Below are 24,845 nucleotides of genomic sequence, written 5' to 3' on the forward strand. Positions count from 1 at the left end.
GGGTTTCCGGGGAAGGGCCTCAGTACAGCCTCAGGGCACAGGCTTGTGATTGACTTGCCTTCCATGGGGACCTCGAGGAAAAGCTGGCTGCACAATGTTCTGGGGATACCGGAAAGATCTCGCCCCCTTGGAGAGGACCCTTCAAGACTGGCTACCGAGCCAGATCAGCATCAGGCTCGACATTTAGTCCATCTGAGAGCAGAGCCACTGCTGTCCAGATGGAGGCGTCGCCCCGTTGGATCCCCGTCCCTGGAGAATGGACAGTGTTGTCGGATCACTGGTGCGAGATGAACACGTAGCTGACTCCTCTTGATGGGGCTTCCGAGGACGGGCAAGGTGTGACTTGAGGAGCCCCTGAAGACGTCTTGCATCTGCCCTCACCTCTCTCCTCAGGCCCTGTGTCCACAGTACCTCCTCACCTGGCATCCTCTGAATAATGCTAGGGATCCCATCCAGGTAGACTTGCTTATCCCCTCTGGTGGCATTTCTCAAAAAAAGCCACCATCCTTCTGTGCCCACATCCATGGAGACAAATAAACGGAAGAGAACCAATACTAGTTAAGCCTTTACTATGTGCTGGTCACTGTGCAGGGAACTTTATATTTCTTACCTCATTTAATTCTGAGAGAGACATGTTATTGACCACACATTTGAGATAAGGAAGATCGAGGCTCAGAGAGGTTGTGTAACTTGCCCAGGGTCACACAGCTAGAGCTGGGATGTACAGATTGTTTGGCTCCAGGTCATTTCTTTTGCTGCTTTAGATAAATTCAGGGGGACCAGGTGGCCCAGAGGACCCCTTCCCCTTACAAAGCCCAGTGACCGTTCTGATTGACTTGATTTCAAACAACCAGGAGATTTCATCAGCCTCTTCTTTTGTCTTCATTTGCAGAATAAAGAGATAGAAGAACTCACCAAGATTTGTGATGAACTGATTGCCAAAATGGGGAAAAGCTAACTTTGAACCAAATGTTTGGACTTTGACCACTGCGTGCAATATGACCGTCGGCACACTGCTGTCCCTCTGGTTATGTGGACAGGTTCTGTTTTCACTTTTTCGTATGCACTACTGTATTTCCTTTCTAAATAAAGTTGATTTGATTATATGCAGTACTAAGGAGACTATCAGAATTTCTTGCTATTGGTTTGCATTTTCCTAGTATAATTCATAGCAAGTTGACCTCAGAGTTCCTGTATCAGGGAGATTGTCTGATTCTCTAATAAAAGACAAATCGCTGACCTTGGCCTTGCCCTTTGTACATGAGTTTCCAGGGTGAGCAGCTTTTGGATTTAATATGATCATGTACAGCTTGCAAAGGGACTCTTGCCTTAAGGAGTGTAAACTTGATCTGCATTTGCTGATTTGTTTAAAAAAAAAAAAAGAAGATGCATGTTTCAAATAAAATTCTCTATTGTAAATAAATTTTTTTCTTTGGATCTTGGCAATAAGTGTGGCTGTGATTTATTTTCTGGGAAAGGTTGGGTCTTTTCTCACCTTTGTTAAAGCATATCAGATTTGGCCTTCCACTCTTCTCTGTCTGGGCTCATTTTTTTGTCCACAGATTTAAATAACATTTCCTTTGTTATCGTGGCTGTGTTTGTAAGATGAAGCAGTTGAGAAATATTGACTTGCTACTTAAATAATTGAGTGTGTTGAATTAGCTTAGATTTTGTTTTTACAAATTCTCTTGGACTTTAGGGGGGGCAAAATCTACTCCCCTTTATTGGTAGCAGGCTGTCACTCTTCCTGTTCATTCCTTTAGTCTGTGCAGATGAACACTGAAATGTTGTCCATTCCTCTCCAAAGGAATAGGAAATGGTGGCAATTCACAGTGGATGACAGGTGATTAAGCCACTTTGGAGGTTAGGGATATGTCTCCCTTAGATTCCCTAACTGCTCCTAACTTTCCCAGGGACCCCAGCTTGAAGGGTGGGTGTATAAGGGCAGTGAAGGGATAAGGGAGGTGTCCCAGTTTCCCAGGATGGCCGTAACAAATCACCACAAACTTCACAGCTTAAACAACAGAAATTTACCCCCTCGTAGTTCTGGAGGCCAGAAGTCCAAAATCAAAGTGTAGGTGGGGTTTGTTCCCTCTGGAGGCTCTGAGAGTCTGTTCCATGCCTCCCCCAGCACCTGGCCGTGGTTGGCAATCCTTGATGTTCCTTGGCTTGTAGCTGCATCATGCCAATCTCTGTCTCCGTCTTCACGTGGGCTTCTCTTCTTCTGTCTCACATCTGCCTCTCCGTTCTCTTATAAGGACACCACTCTTTGGTTTTAGGGCTCATGCTGTATCCAGGATGAGCTCATCTCAAGATTCTCAATTACAACTGCAAATACCCTATTTCCAAGTAAGTTCACATTCACAGATAGTGGGATGTGGATGTATCTTTTGGGGAGGACACCTGTGGTGTGGGGTATTGGCTTGGAAAGCAGCCCCAAGCGCCTGATGGCCCTGGGCTTGAATGCCCCTCTCCTGCCCAGCCACAGTGGCTAAGGGATGCTCCCCTCCCACAGGCCCACCCCACCCCTAGCAGGGCAGGCCCTGTGCAGCCTCAGCTGTGGGGCAACGGGGTGGGGTGGGAGCGTCTCTTCTATAACGTACAAGGTAGATGAAGCTCAGCTGTACCACTCAGCCCAAGGAGAGAAAGACACAGCCTGCCTTTCTGGGAGAGAATACCTGCCTCTCGTCCCACTGTCACCCTCACTGGACACTGGGCAGGGACCCTAACCAGGGCAGGGCTGTGCCTCCTGCCACTGCCCAGCAACCTCTGCTTGGTCCAGCCTCTGGGTACACCTCCCAGGGCTCAGCCGCGGCCCCCTGCCCCCCATGCTCGCTCATCCAGACCAAACCCCCCTTCCACCCCGCCCCCAGGTTCTGACCTCAGTTGCCTTCTCATTCCTATCGCTCGAAAGCTTTAACTTTTTTTATTCAGTAAAACATTTCCATCGCTAAAAATCTAGAAGTGCAGGTAAGAAAAAACCCTCATAATCCCCAAACCAAGAAATGCTATTAATGTTTTTTTAAAATTTAATTATTTATTTTTGGCTGCGTTGGGTCTTTGTTGCTGCGGGCGGCCTTTCTCTAGTTGCGGTGAGCGGGTGCTACTCTTCGTTGCGGTGCGCGGGCCTCCCATGGCAGTGGCTTCTCCTGTTGTGGAGCACGGGCTCTAGGCGCGCGGGCTTCAGTAGTTGTAGCACGCCGGCTCAGTAGTTGTGCAGCACGGGCTCTAGAGCGCAGGCCCAGTAGTTGTGGCACACGGGCTTAGTTGCTCTGCGGCATGTGGGATCTTCCCGGATCAGGGCTCAAACCCGTGTCCCCTGCATTGACAGGTGGATTCTTAACCACTGCGCCACCAGGGAAGCCCTATTAATGTTTTTATGCTTATATTTCTATGCCTTTTTCCCTCAGTGTATGAAAGACTTATTTTTATGAAAGTGGATTACTTGGAGTTATGTGGTGTCACACCGACACAGCCGTCTGCAGGGCCCCTGCATAACGTTTTGTAAACCTTTTTTTCACCTAATACTATAATGTGGCTATCACGCTATGGTAACTCATATAAATAAATATAGATGTTTGTCATCATTTTGAATGGCTCCATGTCTTCCATGGAACCAAAATGTATTTAACCAACTGCCCACTGATGGACATTTATATCGTGTCCAGTGTTTTGCTATCATTATGCACGCAGCTGCAATGAGTTTCTTTATGCACATATGTTTATGAATGTGAGTCTTTCCTTAGGTTAAATTCCTAAAGTGGATAACCTGGGTGAATGTTGTCACTGTCCTCCAGCCAAAGGCCACCATTGGACAACACAACAGTGGTTGAACAAGTTAGGTTTATTGCTAGTTGCAGTGAGGGAGGATGCCCGCCAGGGGGAGCTGTGGGGCATCTCAGTAAGTGGGTCTTAGGAGGCCTGTAGATACACAGCATAGGATTTGGACTTGGGTCAGGTGAGTCTGGGGAAGGCTTACGGAAGCAGGGCTTTGCTCCGTATTGGAGGTGACAGGCCCAGAGTGAGGGATGCCCGGCTCCCTGAGCAGCTCCTTTCACGTAATCCTTGGCCCTGGCGGGATGCTGAGGTTTCTCAGCGAAGCCTCTGTGCTTTCCAGGACATTCCACGTGAAAAATTGAGCGGGATAGGCGGTGTTCCGATGGGGGCGGGGGTGGAGATGTGCGCATGCGCAGGGCGTGTGGGCAGGAGGAAGGATGTTTACACGTGAGCACCCGCGGGGGCTCCCTTGGGGTCAGTGCGCTCTAGCTCTTTTTTTTTTTTTTTTTTTTTTTTTGCGGTATGCGGTCCGCTCACCGCTGTGGCCTCTCCCGTTGCGGAGCACAGGCTCCGGACGCGATGGCTCACGGGCCCAGCCGCTCCGCGGCATGTGGGATCCTCCCGGACCGGGGAACGAACCCGTGTTCCCTGCATCGGCAGGCGGACTCTCAACCACTGCGCCACCAGGTAAGCCCCTCTCTAGCTCATTTTATCCTTGAAATACTCTGGTGAATGGGAACTTTTTTTTTTTTTTGCGGTACGCGGACCCCTCACTGTTGTGGCCTCTCCCGTTGTGGAGCACAGGCTCCGGACGCGCAGGCTCAGCGGCCATGGCTCACGGGCCCAGCCGCTCCGCGACATGTGGGATCTTCCCGGACCGGGGCACGAACCCGTATACTGTATCGGCAGGCGGACTGTCAACCACTGCGCCACCAGGGAAGCCCGGGAACTATTTGTATTTCCATTTTACAAGAGGGAAACAGAGGCTCAGAGAGGTTAACCCCAGGGACTTGGCTGAATCACTCAGCCAGGAGATTGGATCCTGGTTTCTTCAGTGACCGCAAGTTCCTTTGCTTTCCCCAGGCTAACAGATTCCTTCCCAAGGAGGTCGGAGCAGAAAGTGGTGGGGAGAGAAGGCACAGGGGAGGGAATGCACTCTGGTGCCTGCTGTGGTCCTGAGGTCCATTCTTTAATTCATCTGATTGGTGTCTCTGCCTTGAGTCTGGGCTGGCTTCACTATTGTTTTTACGGACTATGAAAACCCTGCTCTTTGTTCAATGGATGGGAAGGGTGGTGGGGCTGCCCCAGGTGTGCTCTGTTAGGCTGTTGTGAGTGGCTTTGCTCTTCCTGGCCTTTTGTGTGTTTCCCTCAGCAGTCGGTGGACCCGTGGCACCTCCCCAGGCTGGTGGCCAGGCTTCTGGGTTCCCTGGAACAGCAATGGCAGAATCTGGAGAACTCACAAGTTTTTCTTTTGAGTTTATTAGGAGCTGGAAAAAGCAACCTGGAGATCAAAAGTGGTAGGACTAGACAAAACCCAGACTCCTCTGCCCCTCCAAGCCCCGGAGATCTGTTCCCTGCTCCCCTTCTGGCCTCCTGTCCCGGGTTCCCACCCTATCGTGCAGTCAGACTGCATGGGCATTCTTCACTCCAGCCCAGCATATGCTGTTCCCTCCACCTGGGACACTCGCCCCTGGCCCATCATCGTATCTCTCAGCTAATTCATACCCCCTTGGCGCTCATCCTTGATGTCACTTCCTACAAAGAACTCTCCCTGAAGCCCCAGGACTGGGTTGGTGTTTTAAAATGTAGGTTTTATTATAATTCAGGTAGGATGAGGCCAACAGATGAGACAATTGCCACGGAAAACATAGTTTGTTACTCACAGTTCCCAAGGGGCGGGGAGCAGGGCCACATGGGGAAGCACTCGGTGGGGTCCAGCAGGAGCCAGAGGGAGAAGGGGGAGAATGTGGGCGAGAGCCTTTATCGTGGTTCCCGAGGGAAGGAACAGGTGAGACAGGGTGAGCAGGCTTAGGATTGGCTAGTTTGAATCATTTCAGTTGACTCTGGGCATAGGGGCTTTCTGTAGCTGTCTGGTACCTGGGATGGTTAGGGCAGAGGAACAGCGGCCCTGAATGTCACAGGTGGTTGGGATATGGGCTCTGGATTGGCCAGTTTGCATGTGAAGGGCTCACCTGGAGACAAGTCCTTTACTCTCTGTAGGAATTGTCCAGTCCTGGGAGAGACAGTCCCTCTAGGGTCAGCAAGGCCCCAAGATGTCAAAGCATCAGAATAAGAGACAGGCTTCATACAGTCAGTTTCCCTGCCTATGAGTTCCTGCAACTCACTGTATGCTGTGAGCCTCACGGGGGCAGAGTTTAAACTGCCAAAAGTGAGGTGCTTGGGCACAAAAGATTTTTAAGAGCAGCTCATAAATGACTTCTAAAAAATAGTTATGTAGTTAATTTTAATGTATATTAAAATTAAAATTCTAATGTATATTAGAAATCAACTGGTATACCAAATATGTTATTTCATCCATAAAATAAATTTACTTTAAAAACATTGTAACAAAAAATTGTAAGTAAAAAAGTAAGCCCGTTCTTAAAGAAAAATTTTGCGTAAACAATGTTGCAGGCCGTTTGAGGTCACGGAATTGCAGGGGTGGTCTCACCTGTCGGCTTGCCGCCACTGCACCCCAACACCCAGCACAAACTTGACCATCAGACTTTGTTGAAATGAGTAAATGAAGCAAGCCCTGGGCCAGCGCGTTGTCATCATCCCCTCCCAGTCCTGGCTGCACCAACCAGAGGTCTTGGAAGAATAGGATCAGCGGTGGATGCAGCTGCGTTGTTTTGTCTGAACTTCATTTTGCAGGTGAGAACACTGAAGTCCTGAGCCAGAGCAAGACTCTCGCGGGGTCACAAAGCAAGTCAGTGGCCAGGGTCTGACCCGATCCAGCTCTCATTCCTTATCACTGAGACCACCCCCTTGCCATGTAGGACTCAACTCAAGGGCACGCCCCGTCCCTTGCTTCTCCTTGGTGAAGCCCCTGCCTGTCTTCCAGCTTGTACACGGCCTCCCCCGGAGGCTTGGCCTGGAGCCACGTTGCACAGACAGCCCCCCATACCTTGGGAGCCAGCTGATCCCGATACCCATGGTGTCTCCCACTGCACACACACCGTGTCAGGGCCCTGGTTCTTTTAGAACCAGAGACTTTGGAGCAGGGGTCCCCAACCTCTGGGATCTAATGCCTGATGATCTGAGGTGGAGCTGACATAATAATAATAGAAATAAAGTGCACAATAAATGTAATGCGCTTGAATCATCCTGAAACCATGCCCCCCGCCCCATCCGTGGAAAATTTGTCTTCCCTGAAACTGGTCCCTGGTGCCTAAAAGGTTGGGGACTGCTGCTTTAGAGCCAACGCTTGGGCTCTAAGACCTAGATGCTCCAAACTGTCAGGCCCCAGAGGCTCTGAGTCTACACTTTCCACCAAGGAAGGTTAAGGTCATGTCCGGGGTCACACAGCTTATCAGTGCTAGAACCAGGGTCAAAATCAGGTGTTCTTTCCCCTGTACTCCACTGCCTCTCCATATGGGGTACCAGATGGAGTGGCTGACATGGGCAGTCTGGGAAGGTAGTGAGTTCCTCATCCCTGGAGTGTTCAAGAAGAAGATGGGCATCGCACTGGAATCCTCCTGTAACCGTGTCACGGGAGATTTTGGTACCAGATGGTTCTAGCTGAGAGCTATGCTCAGTGAGGTTTGGTGTCTCAGCCACTGAAGGATCTTGGGGACTTCTGACTTGTCTGGGCCCATGGGGCTGGATCACTGCACATCCCAGAACACTGGACACCACCAGGAAAGGGCTTTAGGGAAGCATGATGGGGGCCGTTTCTTTTTATTTGTATTTTCTGTCTTTGACTTTGGCCAATAGCTCAGCTCCCAAGCTTTGTGGGGAGATGTGTGGATAGAGGGCTTTGGGGTAGGCTGAAGGCCCGGGATCCCTGAGCTCAGACTCTGTAGGAAGCGATGGATCCAGCCAAGGCCAGGGGTTCTGCTTACAGACAGAGGGGAGTGTGCCACCCTGGGATGCTTCCCTAGAGTGGACACTAGAGGGCGCCCAAGGGCCTGCTTTCTATGCCCCAGAAAGTGGTACCTAAGGGCATCCTGGGATGTGGCCCATAATGGAGCAAGTGGAATTGCCAGATGGTCCAGGACAACGCGTTTCAAACTTTTTAATTGAAATCTTATATGGGGCCCTACATTCCAGGGACAGGGGCTGGGAAAATTTGGAGTGGATGGAAGGGAGCCACAAAGAGGGAGTGAATCTGCCCATTTGCACACAGACTTCTGCTGAGACGAGACCATGACCCACACAGAAGCAGATACACGCACATGCACACACACACACACACACACACAGTGCTCATCCATGTGCAAAGACAGAGTGGTGGGTAGGGACTGATACATCCAATTATCCAAGTTGACACATTTGTTGAGCAGGTCCCAGGGGCTGCGTTCGGTGTTGGGCTCTGGGGGCACACAGGGATGGGTAAGCCGCCATTGGACACATCACAGTAACCAGCTACTCTGCAAAGCAGAATATGGGTGTCAGGAGGGTAGAATCATAGGTCCGAGAATGAGGAGGGAGGTACATTTGGAGGTGCCTCCCTTTTATCAAGGGTTTTACAGATTGGACAACACAATTACCAGCAGGCAGAGTAGCTACTTTCCTGTTTTGCTTTATAATTTACTTGGCTCAGGAGAGGCTGTGCTTGAAGGCCCTCAGGTCTTGACAGGCTGCACCGACTCCAGGCCCCTATTACAGTAGCTGGTGTTTCTGTGAGCCCTGGGGTCGGGTCCAGGACTTCAGTGGACGAGGTCCCACCTCCCTACCTCACAGGCTTCGCAGACCAAGGCACTGAGGACACTGCAAGATCCCGCCTTAGCCCCTGTTATCAAGGGTCTAGGCCTTGTCCCCGACTTGTAGACAGTTCTCAGTTCCCGGAGAGAACAGATTAAAAATCATCTACCATCAAAATAAGTCATCAGGCATCGCTTTCAATAATATAAAATACTCCAATTTTTATTTAAGCAATTTTGTCTAAACATTTCTGGATACTAGATCTAGAAAAGGGGCTCCCCAGAATGCCAAAGCTGGGAGGGATCTGAGAACCTTCTAGTCCAATCTTATTTTACAGATGAGGCCTGAGGCTTTAGGGGTTGGTTCCCACTGAGGCCCTTTTAGAGAATCGAGTTACCCCAGGCGCTGTAAGGAAGCATGGCGCTCCATGGAAACAGGAATGACACTGTTTCCCTAAGGAGGGAGGTGGAGGAGGACATGCATGGCACCCCAGTTGGTCTCTGTAAGGCTCTATCCCTCCCGCAGCCCCCAGCCTGTGCTGAGACTGAGCCTGGAACAGGGAGTTCTCGGAACCTTCCCTGATGTTGCCATGGTGCCCACAAAGACCTGAGAAAACAAAAGACCCCTGCCATAACACCTTGCCCACAGGAAGAAAAAGGTGAGCCCCACGTGTTGGGAGCGCTCTGAGGATTCAGGCTCAGAAGGCGAATGGCTCTCAGATCTCCTGTAATTCAGAGACCGATGTAATGAGAGTGCCTTTGTTCCACTAGCTCCCCCTGTAAGCACACCTGCGGTGGGCAAGGGGGCTTCAAAGTAGTAAGTATGGCTGGTACTTTCATCCACATTAGAGACACAGAGGGCATCCATAGTAACGGGCACTGCTTGGACTTGATTCCATATGGTCAGTTGGCAGAGAGGGGCTTCGGGAGTTCTGGGCTGGGAGGCAGGAGGGGTCTGGGAGCTGAGGTACCATCCTAAGTAGCTCATGCCAATCAGAGTGACCCAGGAACCAACCCTCGAAACCCTTTAAAGGAGATTTTGCCTGGTGTGATGAAAAAAGGAAAAATAACATGTCCAGGCCATTGAGATAGCCCTGGATTTCAAGATCAGCTAAAAAGGCTCTTGGATATCAAGCAGAAGCTTGGGTACCTTAGTGCAAACCCCAGCCTCCCCCTCTTAAGCCGATGCCGAGTCCTGCTTAGGTATGGGGAAACTTCTGTCTGGCTGTGGTTTATTCTGTGCTGACCAGGCTTGCTTTAGAATGTAACTCTAACCTCAAAGTGGCCCCACTGAGGATTCAGGAGTTTATAGTAAGGACAGTGGAAGCTGGTGAAAGATTTGACATGGCGGAGTTGAAGGTCTTTCTGACGCCTGCGTGGAAAATGGATCAGAGAAGCATATATGTGTTACCTGAGGGTAGGAAAAACCTTATGCAAGATGGAAACCCAGCCATAAAGGAAATACATCAATTTGATATCCAGTTTTTAAGTTAGGGATAGTCAAAGCATAGATATGTACATATACATATAGAGAGATACATGTATAGGCATACATATGTAATTGTCATATTTTCCATACCTAATTAAATACTTTGTATAATATTCACAAAGTGAAAAGACAAATGATACACTGGAGAAAATTTTTGCAATATGTAAGGTAGACAAAATATTAATGTCTGTAGTATACAGAGAGCTTCGAGAAATGCTAAGGAAACTATAGCAATCCAGTGGCAAAATGAGGAAAGCCTATGATTAGGCACTTCTCAGGAATAGAAAGTTATAAGGCTAATACATATATAAATGAATCTTAATGGTGGCCAGGGAAGTTCAAATTAGAATAACAATCTGAAACTATCACCCACCAGATTGGCAAAAATAAATATTGATAATACCGAGTACTGGAGATGGTGTGGGGAAAAAAGCGCTTACAAATTGGATGGGAATGCAATTTACTATAACTTTTGGGAAAGTGAGTTGGCATCATCAATTAAAGATACCTGTCTTCTTTAGCATAATCCCACTTTGAAGGATCTATTTCTTAGAAGTAAAAGCAATAACACACAAAGATATATATATAGATATAGAAAGATAGGTGATAGACAGATAGATGGATAGAGATATACTTAACGGCTATAGACATAAATACCTGTGCTTAAAAACATATATATACAGCTTCCCTGGTGGCTCAGTGGTTAAGGAGCCGCCTACCAATGCAGGGGACACGGGTTCAACCCCTGGTCTGGGAGGATCCCACAAGCCACAGAGCAGCTAAACCCGTGAGCCACAACTACTGAGCCCAAGTGCCACAACTACTGAAGCCCACGTGCCTAGAGCCCGTGCTCCACAACAAGAGAAGACACCGCAACAAGAAGCCCGCACACCGCAACGAAGAGTACCCCCGCTCGCCGCAACTAGAGAAAGCCCGCATGCAGCAACGAAGACCCAACGCAGCCAAAAATAAATAAATAAATAAAATTAAAAAAAATATATATATATATACACACATACATATATGTATGTATGTTTATTGCAGCATTGTTTTTGGGAGTAAAAGCACAGGAAACAAACTGAATGATCATCAACAGGTGAATAGTCTAATTATCATATATCCACAGTATGAAATATTATGTGACTATTGTTAAATTTTTCTTTACTTGTCTTTGTGTTAGCTCACTTGTTGCAATGAACGTATATCACTTTGGCAATGTAAGAAATCTAAGGTAATTAAAAGGAAAAGAAAAGCCTGTCTGCCCAGGTGGAATAGAAATTCCATGAGGCAGAGATCCTGTCCACTTTGCTCACTGCCGTATCCCAAAAACAACTAACACTTCCCTTGCAAACGGCAGCTGCACAGAATATACTTGTTAAATGGACAAGTGAGCCCCTTCTCAGCACCACGGCTATAGTGCAGGTGAAGTGCTATCTGGGGAGTGATGCACAGAGTCAGGTGGGATGCTTGGTCACCAGGTGACCTAGTTACTGCTGGTTTTGCCTGCTCGGCCACTACCCTTCTCCCCAAGCTTGTTCTGGGGAACCACCCAGTCCCCACTGCCGTCTTGTTGGGAGAGTTAATCAAGCTGTCTGCCCGCCTGAGACCTAAGCCAAGCCAGTTGTGTTCTTTTGCTGAGAATTTCAGTGGAGCAGGACCGCCCAAGACTGACTGGGGCGGGTGGCGGGGGGGTGAGACGGGGAACTGCTAGAGGCAGCCTAGAGGCAGCGTCTGACAGAGGTGGACACTGGTGCTTGCACCGTATCCCTGGAGCTGCTTTCTGGCCGTCCCCAAAAAGAGTCTCCGTTTTCCCTTTGATTCTGAGTTCCCTCTTTCCCTTACCATCCTTTCAACAAATCCCAACCTCCCTTAACCCCCAAAATTTTTTTTGCCATATCATTAACAGAGTTACTTTCTGTTGCTTGCAACCAAACTGCCCTAAAAATGATCAGAGACAGCTGGGAAGTTCTGCCACTCAGCCCCTTTCGTGTCCCTCAAAGCTAAGGTGAGATGAGTCCACTGTGCTCCAGGACAGCCCTGGTCGGCACTAGCTGTCTAGGCTTAATTATTAATATCACCCCTTTTAGCCTCCGGGTCTGAATGACAAATTACATGATCAGCCTACTTATAGGCCTCCTTTGGTTCCCATCACCTTGGTAAAGGGTGGAGAATCAGAATCATGGATTATCTCCTATTTTGCTTTATCTGAGACACTTTCCCAGCACAAGAGCAGAGAATCATCTTTCTACTAATGTGCTTTCAAAAATTAGATTTTTCACTTAATTTGATAAACAACCGACACTTGAGGCTTACTCATTATTACTTTTGTGGCAAAATATAGATTCTTTGGTCCAATCTCCTCCATAATATTTTGAAAAGACCCTTTGGAAATTTTTTGAAATTTAAAATTTACCTCTTTCATCTTCCAGGTGCTTCTTCCCTTTGTGTAATCTCCATGATCCTTCATGAAAATGCTGAATCCGGTAAGTAGATCAGTCTCATAAGAGGGCAGGCAATGGTGAGGAACAGAAGCACCTGGTGACAGTTGTATTGCTGGGTTTCCAAAAGTGGATGGGTCCAGCACCCCTGAGGACCTCAAGTTTTATTGGCTGACTCAGCTGGGAAGAGTGTGTTGGAGGCCTGCTGTCAGAGCCCATCATTTTTGTGTCACACTTCAGCAGGGCTGTATCTGGGTTCAGATTCTCCAGTTTTCAATCACCCACCATATTCCTGGCACTGTACTAAAGCATAGTCCCCAAACTTTATTTTATCATTTCAACATCATCCTCATCCTCATCCTCATCTTCACCCTCATCCTCATCCTCATCCTCATCTTCATCTTCATCCTCATCCTCATCCTTATCCTCATCCTCATCTTCATCCTCATCTTCATCCTCATCCTCATCCACATCATCCTCATCTTCATCCTCATCTTCATCCTCATCCTCATCCTTATCCTCATCCTCATCTTCATCCTCATTATCATCGTCATTATTCCCATTTTATATATAAGGCCCAAGAGGCTCAAAAGAGTAAATTCTTTGCCCAAGGTCACACAACCAATCAGTGGCAAAAACAAGATTTGAACTCAGATCCTCCATTCCATGGCCTGTGGTCTCCCCACCACCCTGTTGGTGCTTGTTGTGGCTTAGGATCAGTTTCACCCATTCCTTTGCGTCCCTCATGGTGCACTTGTTCTGGGTAGGTTTCCTTGAGCCACCACATCTGGGGTTTACATCCATGCTGGGTTTTGTACTGCTCCCTTAAGGAAATTGCTGAAGCCCAGGACCTTAAGAAAATGTCTAAGGAAAAGTCCCCGCCCAGTGACCCACCTGTTCCAGTCCTGGGTTTATACCAAAAGAACTGAAAACAGGTGTTCAAACAGAAACTCATACACGAATATTCATAGCAGCACTATTCACGGTAGCCAAAAGGTTGTAACAACCTAAATAGCTATCAACTGGTGAATGGATAGAAAAAAGGTGGTCTCTCCCCACAGCGGAGTGTCATTCAGCCCCAAAAAGGAATAAAATTCTGACACAGGCTACAACGTGGATGAACCTTGAAAACATGCAAAGTGAAAGAAGCCAGACATAAAAGGCCACTATTGTAGGATTCCATTTATATGAAATTTCCAGGATAGGCAAATCCATAGAGACAGAATGCAGATGAGTGGTTTCCAGGAAGTGGGGAAGGGGGAAATTGGGAGTGATGACTTAATGAGTTGACAGTTGCCTTTTGGAGTAATGAAAATGTTCTGAACTAGATAGTCGTAATAGTTGTACAACACTGTAAATGTACTAAGTGCTACTAATTGTACCTACAAAATGGATTAAATGGTGAGTTTTATGTTTTGTGTATTTTACTGCAATTTAAAAAAAAAACAGTCCCTGCCCCAAATCTCCTCAGTTTGATATCTTTCTCCCTGACATTTCGCCTCTGGCACCTCCTGTCCCAGGTGCTAAATTCCAAATTACTTTGTGGCTTGAAGTCCTCAGTCTCCTGAATACAATATATTTGCCTTGAGAAGACAGCTTTGGAGAAATACTGGCCATCTTTGAAAATTAACCAGCCTTTTAAAATTTGTCTTGATTTCCTTTCTGCTGTACAGTTTGGAAAACCTGGTATTTATGTGTGGTTAAAAAAAAAGACGTTCTTTCTTTGCTGCCTAAGCAGCACAAACTCCAGCTGGAATGCCAGATCGTTGGCTCAACCAACCAGTGACGTTTCCCCAGAGAGCCTTTTTTGGGGGACCTGCTGGCGCTTTCCCAGATGTGCAAGGCTGTCAACGTAGACTTTGATGAAGTTCTGAAGAACCCAGACAGGTAGGAAGACCAAAGGCCCATGGCAGGGTGAGCCACCCTTCTGGGAAGTGCCCCATGGTTGGCCAACTCTGACTGGGCAGGTGGGCTGTCCTGGGTAAGCAAGGAAGGCTGCCTTTGGGACCATCCCTTAGGGATGGCCAGGATCAGGGTGACAGCTTCCTCTGAGAATGTGGGTGGTGATTAAAGTCCAGAGAGATTGAGAAATTTTTTTCTAGATTTTCCTTTGTACTGGGAACGTTGGACCCTAACAGGATTCTAAGTTTATCAACTGATTTGTTGACAGACAAAGTGAGATGGTCCGGCTCAGAGTTTGAACCCCTCCCACGAATGCACACGTCCACCCAGCAAGGGGAGAAGCAGGCTTCCGCTCACCCGCAAAGTGTTCTGAGCCGCTGGCTTAGAGCATCACTCCTTCGGTTATGAGTTTTTATTTGCCTCTCCTGGGGACACAGAGCTGGATCCCACTGAAGAAGGAACACTTCACTTCCTGGCCTTTTGGATCTGCCTGGATGCTACTGCCTTCGTGGACTGGCACATCTGCCTTATGAGCACTCCGTCTGACCTACCTGAGCATCTACCTGAGTGTGGGCTGTGCCCTGGGCAGCACCTGGCACGGAAGAGCTCCTGGCTCCATGTTTGCTGAGCGAACATGGAAAGGGAAGCACATCTTCCCTTTCCAGGCCCACCGGCCAGCCCTGCTCGGTTGCCTCCCACCCAACAGATGACTATACCACACACATGTGAATAAACCAAAACCCACCTGGGTTTGGTCTCTAAATTCTCTGATGACCCCAGCTTAGAAAAAACTGAGTGCTGTGAGTTGCAGTTTTTGGCATTGGTTACTCATAGCCTTAAACGATTTTGAACTTATTTTATATTTTGTTTGGTTAGAGCCCTGAAGACGTCTTAGAGTTCGTTGTGCTCCTTAGCATCAGGGCCAGGCCGGGCAAGCAGGCGCAGGAGCTGGGCCTGGGAATATAGGCAAACTGATCCAGAAACCTGAGGAGGGAGGCTGGGCTGCAGGGGCAGACGTCTTCAGGACTTGGTCTGCAGAATCGCTGAGCTAGGCTGGGGGTGATGGCCTGAGGGGTGATGGCCATTGGTGCTGGGCTTTTGGGCCATTAAACGTAGTCTATTTGACAGGGTTGGAATTCCTTCTCCTCCATTTACTAGTTCTGTGACCTTCAGCCAGTGGCTTAATCTCTCTGAGCCTCAGTTTCCTCATCTGTGAAATGGTGACAATAGCATCTCCCCTGAAGAGTGACCTTCAATCAGACGGTACATTAAAAATGATTAGTGCTGTTCCTGGCAAATAGTAGATGCTCAATAAACAGAGCTATTATCTTTATAGCCTAAGCAGCAGTCTTAGTTATTGATCCTGGTGGTTTCATTTGGGGGAGTGTCAGCCCTGTGTCTGCCAGCCAATGACTCCATAGGTCACCCTGCCTCTTAGCACTTTCTCCAAATCAAAACACCTTGCCTCAAACACAGCAGATGCAGGGACTGGTCTGGGCGCTCTCTTCCCAAGAGAAGCTTTGCAGAGCTGCCTCTCTCTTTGGTGATGCTGGGAAGCTGGGGGTCGGGAGGCAGGCTGAGGGCAGGTAGGCACTCAGGGCAGGCCGATCACTCGTGTAGCAGCGGCCAGCCGACCGAGGCTCAGCTCATCTGGGCAGTTTGGCTGCTCCACAAGCCTCTCGTCCTCTTCCTGAGACAGTGGGCTAGCCTGGGCATGTCCTTGTCTTGGTGACGGCAGAGGGCAAGAGGGCAGGCCCAGTTGCTCATCGTGTCCACTCAGCCAAGGCAAGTCCCGTGGCCAAAGTCAAAGTCAAGGGGCAGGAAATACACACCACCCCTCTTGGGAGTCCTGCAGGACAAGGGTATGTTAACTGGGGCCATGGGTGTAGTCTACTACAGTGTGGGAGGAGCTGATTTTCTTTAATAAACACAAAATTTTATTTTCTTTATTTTCACAATGGGGATTTGCTCCATGTGATTGTGAGAAACATAAACTTGGAAAGCATAACAAAAGCTTTATTTAATTTAGGTAATAAAATAAAGGGCTTATTCCTGGTAACTATTCTGTCCTTTCAGACTTGTCAGCTAACAAGGTCGATGGTAGGGGTCGGGGGTGTCTGGAATTGTACCTGCGACACACACGGGCACCTTCCCCGTAGCTCTCTGGCTGCCCAAGCAGCAAGCCCCTTCTTGCCGTTGACACTGTTATTGTTGCTTCTTCCACTTGGGAGCGCTGTTGACTTTGATGGGAGCTGGACCCATCTATATTTTACTAGTTCTGTAAAGCGTCACTGGCCGTGGAAAGCTGAGTTAACTAGCTCTGAGCTTCCCATTTATTTCAGGTACGTAATTGTGCTTCTCATATGTCAATGCCCCAGGTTCTGCCCAGCTAGCCAGTACTTCTGGTTGTGTCTGTGGGTTTCCATGATGCCGTGAGCTTTTGGCTCCAGAACTCAGAGATGCTATACAGGAACCTCAGGTTCCTGGTCTTCGTCATGCTTCCTTCCACTGGGACTGGGGTGTGGAGTACGGGGAGAAGGGGCCTGAGAGATGAGGAAATGCTAACCTCCTTGCAAACAACCTAACCTTTTTGTGCCTTAGTTTCTTTATCTGCAAACTGGGGATGCTGTCTTACAGAGTTGCCATGAGAATTATATGACATAATTCATTGAGAGCTTAGAACAGTATCTGGCAAATAAACACCCAATTAATATGTGTCATTCAGTGTCCCTGGAGTTCTCTGGTACGTGTGGACACAGCTAACATATGAACCCAAAGATCCAGGATGGAGGAGTGTGGCTGAGGAAGGAGGCTCTAGGTCAGAGGTCCCCACCCCGCAGGCCACCGGTCCGTGGCCTGTTAGGAACTGGGCTGCACAGCAGGAGGTGAGCTGCGGGTGAGCGAGCGAAGCTTCATCTGTATTTACAGCCGCTCCCCATCGCTCACATTACTGCCTGAGCTCCGCCTCCTGTCAGATCAGCGGAGGCATTAGATTCTCATAGGAGCTCGAACCCTACTGTGAACTGCGCATGCGAGGGATCTAGGCTGCGCGCTCCTCATGAGAATCTAACGCCCGATGATCCGAGGTGGAGCTGAGGCTGTGATGCGAGCGCTGGGGAGCGGCTGCAAATACAGATCATCATTAGCAGAGAGGTTTGACCGCACAGACACCATAACAAATCAATTGTTTGCAGACTCATATCAAAACCCTATCAGTGAGCGGCAAGTGAAAACAAGCTCAGGGCTCCCACTGACTCTGCATTATGGGGAGTTGTATAGTTATTTCATTATCTATTACAATGTAATACTAATAGAAATAAAGTGCACAATAAATGTAATGCGCTTGGATCATCCTGAAACCATCCCCCCAGCCCTGGTCCATGGAAAAATTGTCTTCCATGAAACCGGTCCCTGGTGCCAAAAAGGTTGGGGACTGCTGATCTAGGGGGCTTGGGCCCTAGGAAAAGGTGACCCTGCCTCATGTTTTTTCCCATTCTGACTGCAATGCCAAGTCCACTCTGAGGTTGGAAGGAGGTCATGCTAAGAGGCAAGGATGCAAAGAAGGGACCCCTAGATTTTTATCAGAGAGCAGTTTCAGGAGAGCTGGGACTGGAGACCCATGATCCACGGTGTAGAGCTGATAGGAGAACAGTGTCTGCTCAGTGCCAGGCGTCCCGAGCATTAGCTCTTTTACTCCCCCGGTGACTGCCACGTGGTCCTCATTTCCCTCCTACAGAGGGAAGAACCAAGACCCAGAGGCAGGCCCAAGGTCTGCAGGACTCTTCCTGGTAAACCAAATTGGAGTTTTGCATGTTGAAGGTATCAAGTCAAAAGCCCTTTGGATGGTCTGCTGCAGGAAGTCCATATGTCCATGAGAAACGTATGGACTTTCCCTTTTACCCTCTGTTTCCCCATCAAGGTAGTGAGCCCCAGACTAATGGCATGTTCCCAGCATCCCCACTTTATCCCAGGCCACTTGGTCCCACAGGGTGAAGAGGACAACTCACAGATGCCATGTGTTCCATTAGCTTTTCCAATGGTCCTGAAATGAGCCTCAGCTTTGGGAGCTACAGAGTCCACAGGATACATGGTATATCTTGGCAAGCAGCCAATACACCAGGAGGAGGCAGTGTGGTTACTTTTGTTGCCTGGCATCTCCTGGCTCAACTGATGACAGTGAGGTTTGTGAGGGTAGTTGAGGTCATGGCTGTTGCCCCAACAGGACAAAGTCTGTCGTTCCATTTTGAGGTCACAGTCTGAACTCCTGACCTTAGCCAGCTCTTCCCAGATGTGTGACCCAAGCCACCAGGGGGATTGAGTCTGTCTTGGGTCAGGCCCACTGCTCCTGTGGGATAAACAACTCAAGCACCCACCACCTTCCTGAGGCTGAGTCACTTGTAATCACCATCTCTGCTTGGAAAGGGCAGCATGTGGTCAATATTATTCTGGACGCAGGCTCTCTGACCCAATCCCTCCTGCATACACTCTGGCCCATAAGGATTTCTGGCATCACTGGAAAACAGCATGGCAAATGTGACAGTGGCTGGTGTGGTCAAGTGTTCCTTGGCTGGTTGGCTTTCTTGGGATGACTGTCTTCAAGCTGTGAAATATGTGACTCCAGTTTTGTTTCATTTCCTTGCTTAGCAGGGTGAATATAGTGTCTATGGAAAAGCATCTTATCTTTGTCATCATCCAAGCATTGATATTTATCGAGCACTTGCATGATGGCTGTGCTAGGGCTGCCGGGGTAAATAAACACCGACTCTGTGGGATGCAGAGCCTGGTGCAGAGGGCGCGTGAGGAAACAGGCGACCAGAAGACCCTGGGGAAGGAGTTTTAACAGGGACAATCCCAGGGCGGGCTGGGGAGGGCTGCCAGCCCAGCCTCCCCAGAGGAAACAACAACTAAGCTTATCTGGAAGGATGCGTAGGAGGTCATCCAGTGAAAAGGTGAGGGAGCTGCATGTCCAGGAGAGTAGAAGCAAGAGGTGATGGGTTCAGGCAGTTGAAAAGGGCTGGAGCAGGGAGTGGAAAGGGATGAGATTCCAGAGACAGGCAGAAGCCTGCTAGCCACGTGAAGGAGGTTGGCTTTCCCCCGGGAGCACTGGGGAGACAAGGAAGGATTCTCCGCAGGAGAGAGGCAAGACCAGATTTGCATTTCAGGTGGCTCCTCAGGCTGCAGTGTGGGGTGTGCCTTAGAGGGGACCACATGGAGGCCCGGAGACTGGCAGTGACTGGGGGCAGAAAATGGTGGCTTGCATGAAGGTCAGAGCAATGAGGGCAAGGATTCACCCAAGGAGAGATGGGTGAATTCAAAAGGCATTTCATTAGATCTGGGCAAGTGATCAGGCGAGACAGCATTCCGGGTGCTGGCCTGGGCAGCTGGAGGCTGGTGATGCCACTTCCTGGCAGAGGATTGGGGCTCAGTTCAGGGTAGATTCTTTTTTTTTTGGCCACACTGCAGGGCTTGCAGGATCTCAGTTCCCTGACCAGGGATTGAACCCAGGGCCACGGCAGTGAAAGCCCAGACTCCTAGCCACTAGACCACCAGGGAACTCCCTCAGAGTAGATTCTGTGTTTAGATTGTGGGCACACTGAGACTGGGGCATGCTTGACCCTAACCAGAAGTTCTGCTGAGTTAACTTTCCAGACATGCCAGGACTCTCTCTCCCTTTTCTCCAGCAGTTATTTATTGAGCACCTACTATATGCTAGGCACTGTTTTAGACACTCACCCAAAGAGGTGTCATTTAGGCAGCCAGATGTAGCCTCAAATGCCTCCTTGCTAAGATCTACCCGCAAACTGAAAACAGGAATTAATGTTTTGAGCCGGTCATCAGACAGAGCTTATAGTTTGTCAAATTGGCAGACACATAGTGACCTGAGGAAACTGTCCCAAAGGGAGAGATATGATAAGACTGATTCATTTATGCTTTAGGGATGCTTACACTGGAATCATCCATGTTGCAGATGAAGAAAAATGTCAGTATTAACGCCTGGATTTTTTGTTTGTATTTTTTCTTGAGGTTATGCATTTCACAAATTCAGAAGAAGTTCCCTGAGAATTTGAAGAACAAGGCTATCCAAAGCGGGGAGACAGGTGAGTTCTTGTCACCAATGGATTCGTCAGAATGTTGCTGACCTCAGGGGTAGCTTATGGTCTTTATGGAAGGAAACTAGACCAGAGGCCTGGTGACTAGTCTGTAAGGTCTGTTCCTGCCCACTGCACAGTGTCCCACGTGTAAGAGGTGACTGTAAATATTTCCCAAATGCACAATGGATGAAACTGCTTGGCAAACACATTTTCATATGCTAATGGCCATGATAAATACAGACCTGCCAATGTTAATAAATAGGCTTTGGATTGGAAGACTAAGCAGAAGCCCATCCAGCCCAGGGCAGCTGTTCTGTGTCCCTCTGGGCTTTAATCAATTATGACTTGGATGTCCACATCTGCACTCATCCAAGAAGACTTATCTGAGGTAGGATGAGGAGTCAGACCGGGTCTGTCCAGCTGGGAAAGGCTCGCTGAGCCCCACGAGGAGCCTGGACAGGTCAGCTTCTTGATGGCGCTTTTTTGGATAAACCCCACCCCACAGGGTGTGGCTGTCTAAGGTCAGAGCCAGCCTCCTTCCCCGGCAGAGGCTAATTGATTTCTTCTCGCCAGTCAGCTCTGGTTGATGGTGGGAGCTGGGGGTGGGGGGTGGGGGGTGGGGGGTGAGGGGTGGGTGGGATGGGGGTGTGTGAGAAGTAGTGTGAGGCCGCCTCCGGGCTCAGGAGAAAGAGTTCCAGATCAGTTGTGATGTCTGCCCTGCATTGCCATCCTGAAAGCGGAAGGGGGCGCGGGGGACCCACTTTATCCGCAATTCTGCTCCCTTGCCTAAAATCACCATTACGGGGCAAGATTCCTTTTAATCCGCATAGCCAGGCTGTCACCTGAGGTGACCGGAGATTTGAGATGAAAACCCAGGTTCTCAACTCCCAGCACCAAACAATATCATAAAGTTGGTGAATAACAATAATAATAACAGGAGAGGAAACAGGTACCCAAAGTCATGCAGTCAAAATAATAGCAAAGCCAAGAAATACGTAGATGGGGCTCGTGAACCTCAAGGTCCTGTCCGGCGCTGGGATTTAGGGTTTGGGGGGAATCACCCTGAGCATGGCTCCCTTCCCCCCAGCTCTGTGCTAATTCAGGGGTCCAGCCTGCAGAGGCCCCCTTGCCCATAGCCTCTCATGTCTCACCTGGCCAGGCATCCTTGGATCCTCCATCTACCCTCCTATTCAAGTCTCTTCTTTTTTTCTTATCATCTATGCCACCCCGGGTGAGACGCCCCAGCATAAAGCCCTTTACAGCTTGCAAGTGACCCTCCTCACACTGTAATCCCATTTCATGCCTGTGAACTGGGCTTTCTGATGATCTCCATTCCCTCGAGAAATGCAATGCTGATGAGAACTCCGCTCCCTGGTGATGGGGTTTTTTCTATGACATTCAGGTGGGTAATAATTAGACACTAACAGCCCAGTATTTTTCAACAGGGGACCAGGTAGCAATTTTGCTCCCCAGAGGACACTTGGCAAAGTCTGGAGACATTTTGGGTTGTCACAACTCCTGGGTGGGGCGGGTGATACTGGCCTCCAGTGGGTGGAGGCCAGGGATGCTGCTAAACGTCCTACAGCACAGGACAGACCCCTCCACAGAGAATTATCTGGCTCCAAATACGAACAGTGCCGAGGCTAAGAAACACTGCAATGGGGGAGGCAAGGTGAGGCCCCCTCCAAGAGTGTCACAGCCAGCGTCCCTGCCCCACGAAGCTTTTTCCAGTCCCCAAGTTGGAGGGCAGCTTGTGTGCCTCTGTTGGTCGGCAGCTCTGGTGGACGTTTACTGCTTTCTAAGTTACCTTGTGCCCATCGGATCCGTTTGGGAGCCAGGAAGCTCCCCGTGGCTGTCACTTTGTTCCTAGCGAAGCCGCCTGCCCCCTTGTTTGCTCGATAATGGGATGGACAGAGAGTACGTGGGAAAAAGAGTGAAAGCATCTTCAGGTCGGGGGGTCGTTAAAATGTTTGCTCAGCATCCTTTCCTCTCCTCAGGTGTGATTCTCAAATGTCTTGGCTTCAGATGGGAACTCCATCCACCCCAGCTTTTTCAGTCCGAGACCTTGATCAAGTTTTACATGATTGCCCTGGCCCGGGGCAACGCAAACCCTGAGAAGCTTCTGCAAGGTACGTTCTCACCCAGAGCAGGACCCCCAAGGGCTCTCTGGTTAGAGAGGCCCCAGCTTGGCGTTCGGTTATCTGTTTGGGGACCACGGTCACTCTGGCAGTTAAGACCAAGGCTCATGGTGTGATCTCATTACAGGATTAACCTCAGTCTGCTCAGCTATAAAATGGGATAATGGTTCTTATCGTGTTTCATTGTGGAGGAGGTAACAGGTGTGAAGTTCTAGAACAACACCTGGCACATAGTGAGCGGTCAGTAAATGTCAGTTCTGTTCTCATAATAACCCATTCTTGTCCACCAGCTATGATGGAGGCCCTCCCTACTTCTTTGAGAAGAGAAAGGGGGTTGTGTTGAGTCTTCTGATGGGCTTTCTAGAAAGAAGGCATAGTTCTGACATCTGTGGCTTGTTTGGCTCTAAGTGTGCTGGTTGGAGGTTTACAAGTGTACATCAATTTCATTTTTTCTTTTCCTTTTCTTTCTCTTTTCTTAACGCCACCTCATACCCAAAAGTATTTAGGTCACGTCTTCCTTTTTCTCTTTTTTTGAATCTTAATAATCCCCAGCTGCCCCTTATCTGTCCCATAAGTTCCTCTCCTGCAGCCTTGCCAACTTCTTCTCAGGTAATATAGATTGGCATCACCTCCAGACAGCTCATAAGCAGGTGCCATGGAACATTCAAGGTCTCCCAAGCAGCCAGCATGCCAGTCAGGATGGGATTACATTTCCAGGACGTGGCAGTAAAGCTCTGATATTCTGGAGCCAGACAGGCTGCCGGAGCCCCCAGTCGGAAGACAGAGCCTGGCTGCCTGCCGGCATCTTCCCGGCCACAGAGCCTCTGACTCAGCTCTTCCCGGCCAAGCTGGGAGCCAAGAGCAGGCCGTGGCATCCCCATAGAACTGTAACAGGCTTCACACTTATGATCTTCCTGAGCCTTTGTCCCAGTGTCTTCAAACGTGGGACCGAGCTCTTTCTCCCATGGCCCCTGTGCCCAGATCACAGCTCTTCCTGGGCAACCAGTGAAAGGCCACTGGGGTCCAGACAGTGAGTACAATGAAAATCAAGAGAATATGGAAGGGAAAAATGGAGTTGTCATGTTTTTAGTAAGTCTAGAATGGTCCCACTTAGATTTGGCCCTACTAAAACAGCTGCTCTAATCCAAGCCCCCTGCTAGAGGCTGGGCCCGGCTGGGGGACATCAGGTCACGTGCAGGGATGAAACCTCAGTGCCTGGGCTGTCACAGCTTCCCGGGGTCTCCCCTGCAAGCACCACCAACTGTGTCAGACCCTGGGACTCGTGTCTCCAAGGCTTTCAGTGGGTACAGTCCCAGCCCTTCATGTGCCTTCGATGATGGTTTCTATACGCATCTCACAGTTATTGCTTTTCTGTTCCTGAGAACATGAGCGTCATTCTCCTGGAGTGAGCAGCAGAGAAAGTTTCTGACCAAGCCCTGGAGTGGTGGGTGCTGAGGAGACACAGCTCCCCTGGAGCAACCCTGTGCTGGCCACACGGGGCTGTCCCAGCCACTCACGTTCATGTTCATTCCACCCAGAGTCCAGGATCGGCTGTACCATAGCAGCATGTGTTTATTCTCTAGGAGGATCCAAAAGCAAACGACCCTCTTTTACTAAAAACAAACCACTTTGGTTTGGGGGCACCTCAGAGGCGTATGATCAAATTATCACTTTCCTACCAGATTGTGAAGTTTTACTTACAGAAACTGTCTTCCACGTACTCTGACCTAGCTGATAATATTCCTTCCTCCCTTCAAGAGCTGTTCAGTACTTAACTTGTGCCAGGCATTGTGCTAGGAACTTAATGTCGGGGGGTGGGGGACAGACGAGCCCACCTGAAGTGACGATAAAGCGTGAGAAATCGTGTGATACATAATGATCCTAACGATGCCTCCTGAATACCCGCTACGTGTCAGGCACTTGCCAGCATCCTCTTGTTTCCTGCCCCCAGTGGGGGTGAGTGACAGAATGGAGCGGGCAGAGGGGAGGCTGTGCAGAGATCCAGGGGAGGAAAGTGAGCCAGAGCCGGAACAGGGCCTGGCACTTAGTAGGTGCTCAATAAACACTGGCTGAATGAGAGCCTGAACAGGGCCAGGTGCCAAGAACGTGGTGAGGGAAGGCTCGATGGTCTTGTTTGCCTGAGG

General features: G+C 49.2%; 2 protein-coding genes across 2 annotated transcripts in view; both read left to right on the forward strand.

Moving 5' to 3' along the window:
- TACC2 (transforming acidic coiled-coil containing protein 2) overlaps positions 1-1,443 on the forward strand; it is a 181,165-nt gene extending 179,722 nt beyond the window's left edge. Inside the window, exon 22 of the mRNA XM_082644573.1 lies at positions 893-1,443. Coding sequence (XP_082500699.1) covers positions 893-958 — 66 coding nt within the window. The 3' untranslated portion in view covers positions 959-1,443. The remainder of the gene's footprint in view (positions 1-892) is intronic.
- Positions 1,444-5,689: 4,246 nt separating this feature from the next.
- Positions 5,690-24,845, forward strand: part of BTBD16 (BTB domain containing 16) — a gene marked incomplete at its 5' end in the record, with an annotated part of 50,061 nt that continues 30,905 nt past the window's right edge. Inside the window, 7 exon segments of the mRNA XM_082643791.1 lie at positions 5,690-5,785; positions 14,308-14,352; positions 14,356-14,456; positions 20,496-20,569; positions 22,126-22,235; positions 22,434-22,759; positions 23,291-23,310. Of these exon segments, the coding sequence (XP_082499917.1) occupies positions 5,690-5,785; positions 14,308-14,352; positions 14,356-14,456; positions 20,496-20,569; positions 22,126-22,235; positions 22,434-22,759; positions 23,291-23,310 (772 nt within the window).

The sequence above is a fragment of the Mesoplodon mirus genome, assembly GCF_964341445.2.
Source record: "Mesoplodon mirus genome assembly, chromosome: 2".
NCBI lineage: Eukaryota > Metazoa > Chordata > Mammalia > Artiodactyla > Ziphiidae > Mesoplodon > Mesoplodon mirus.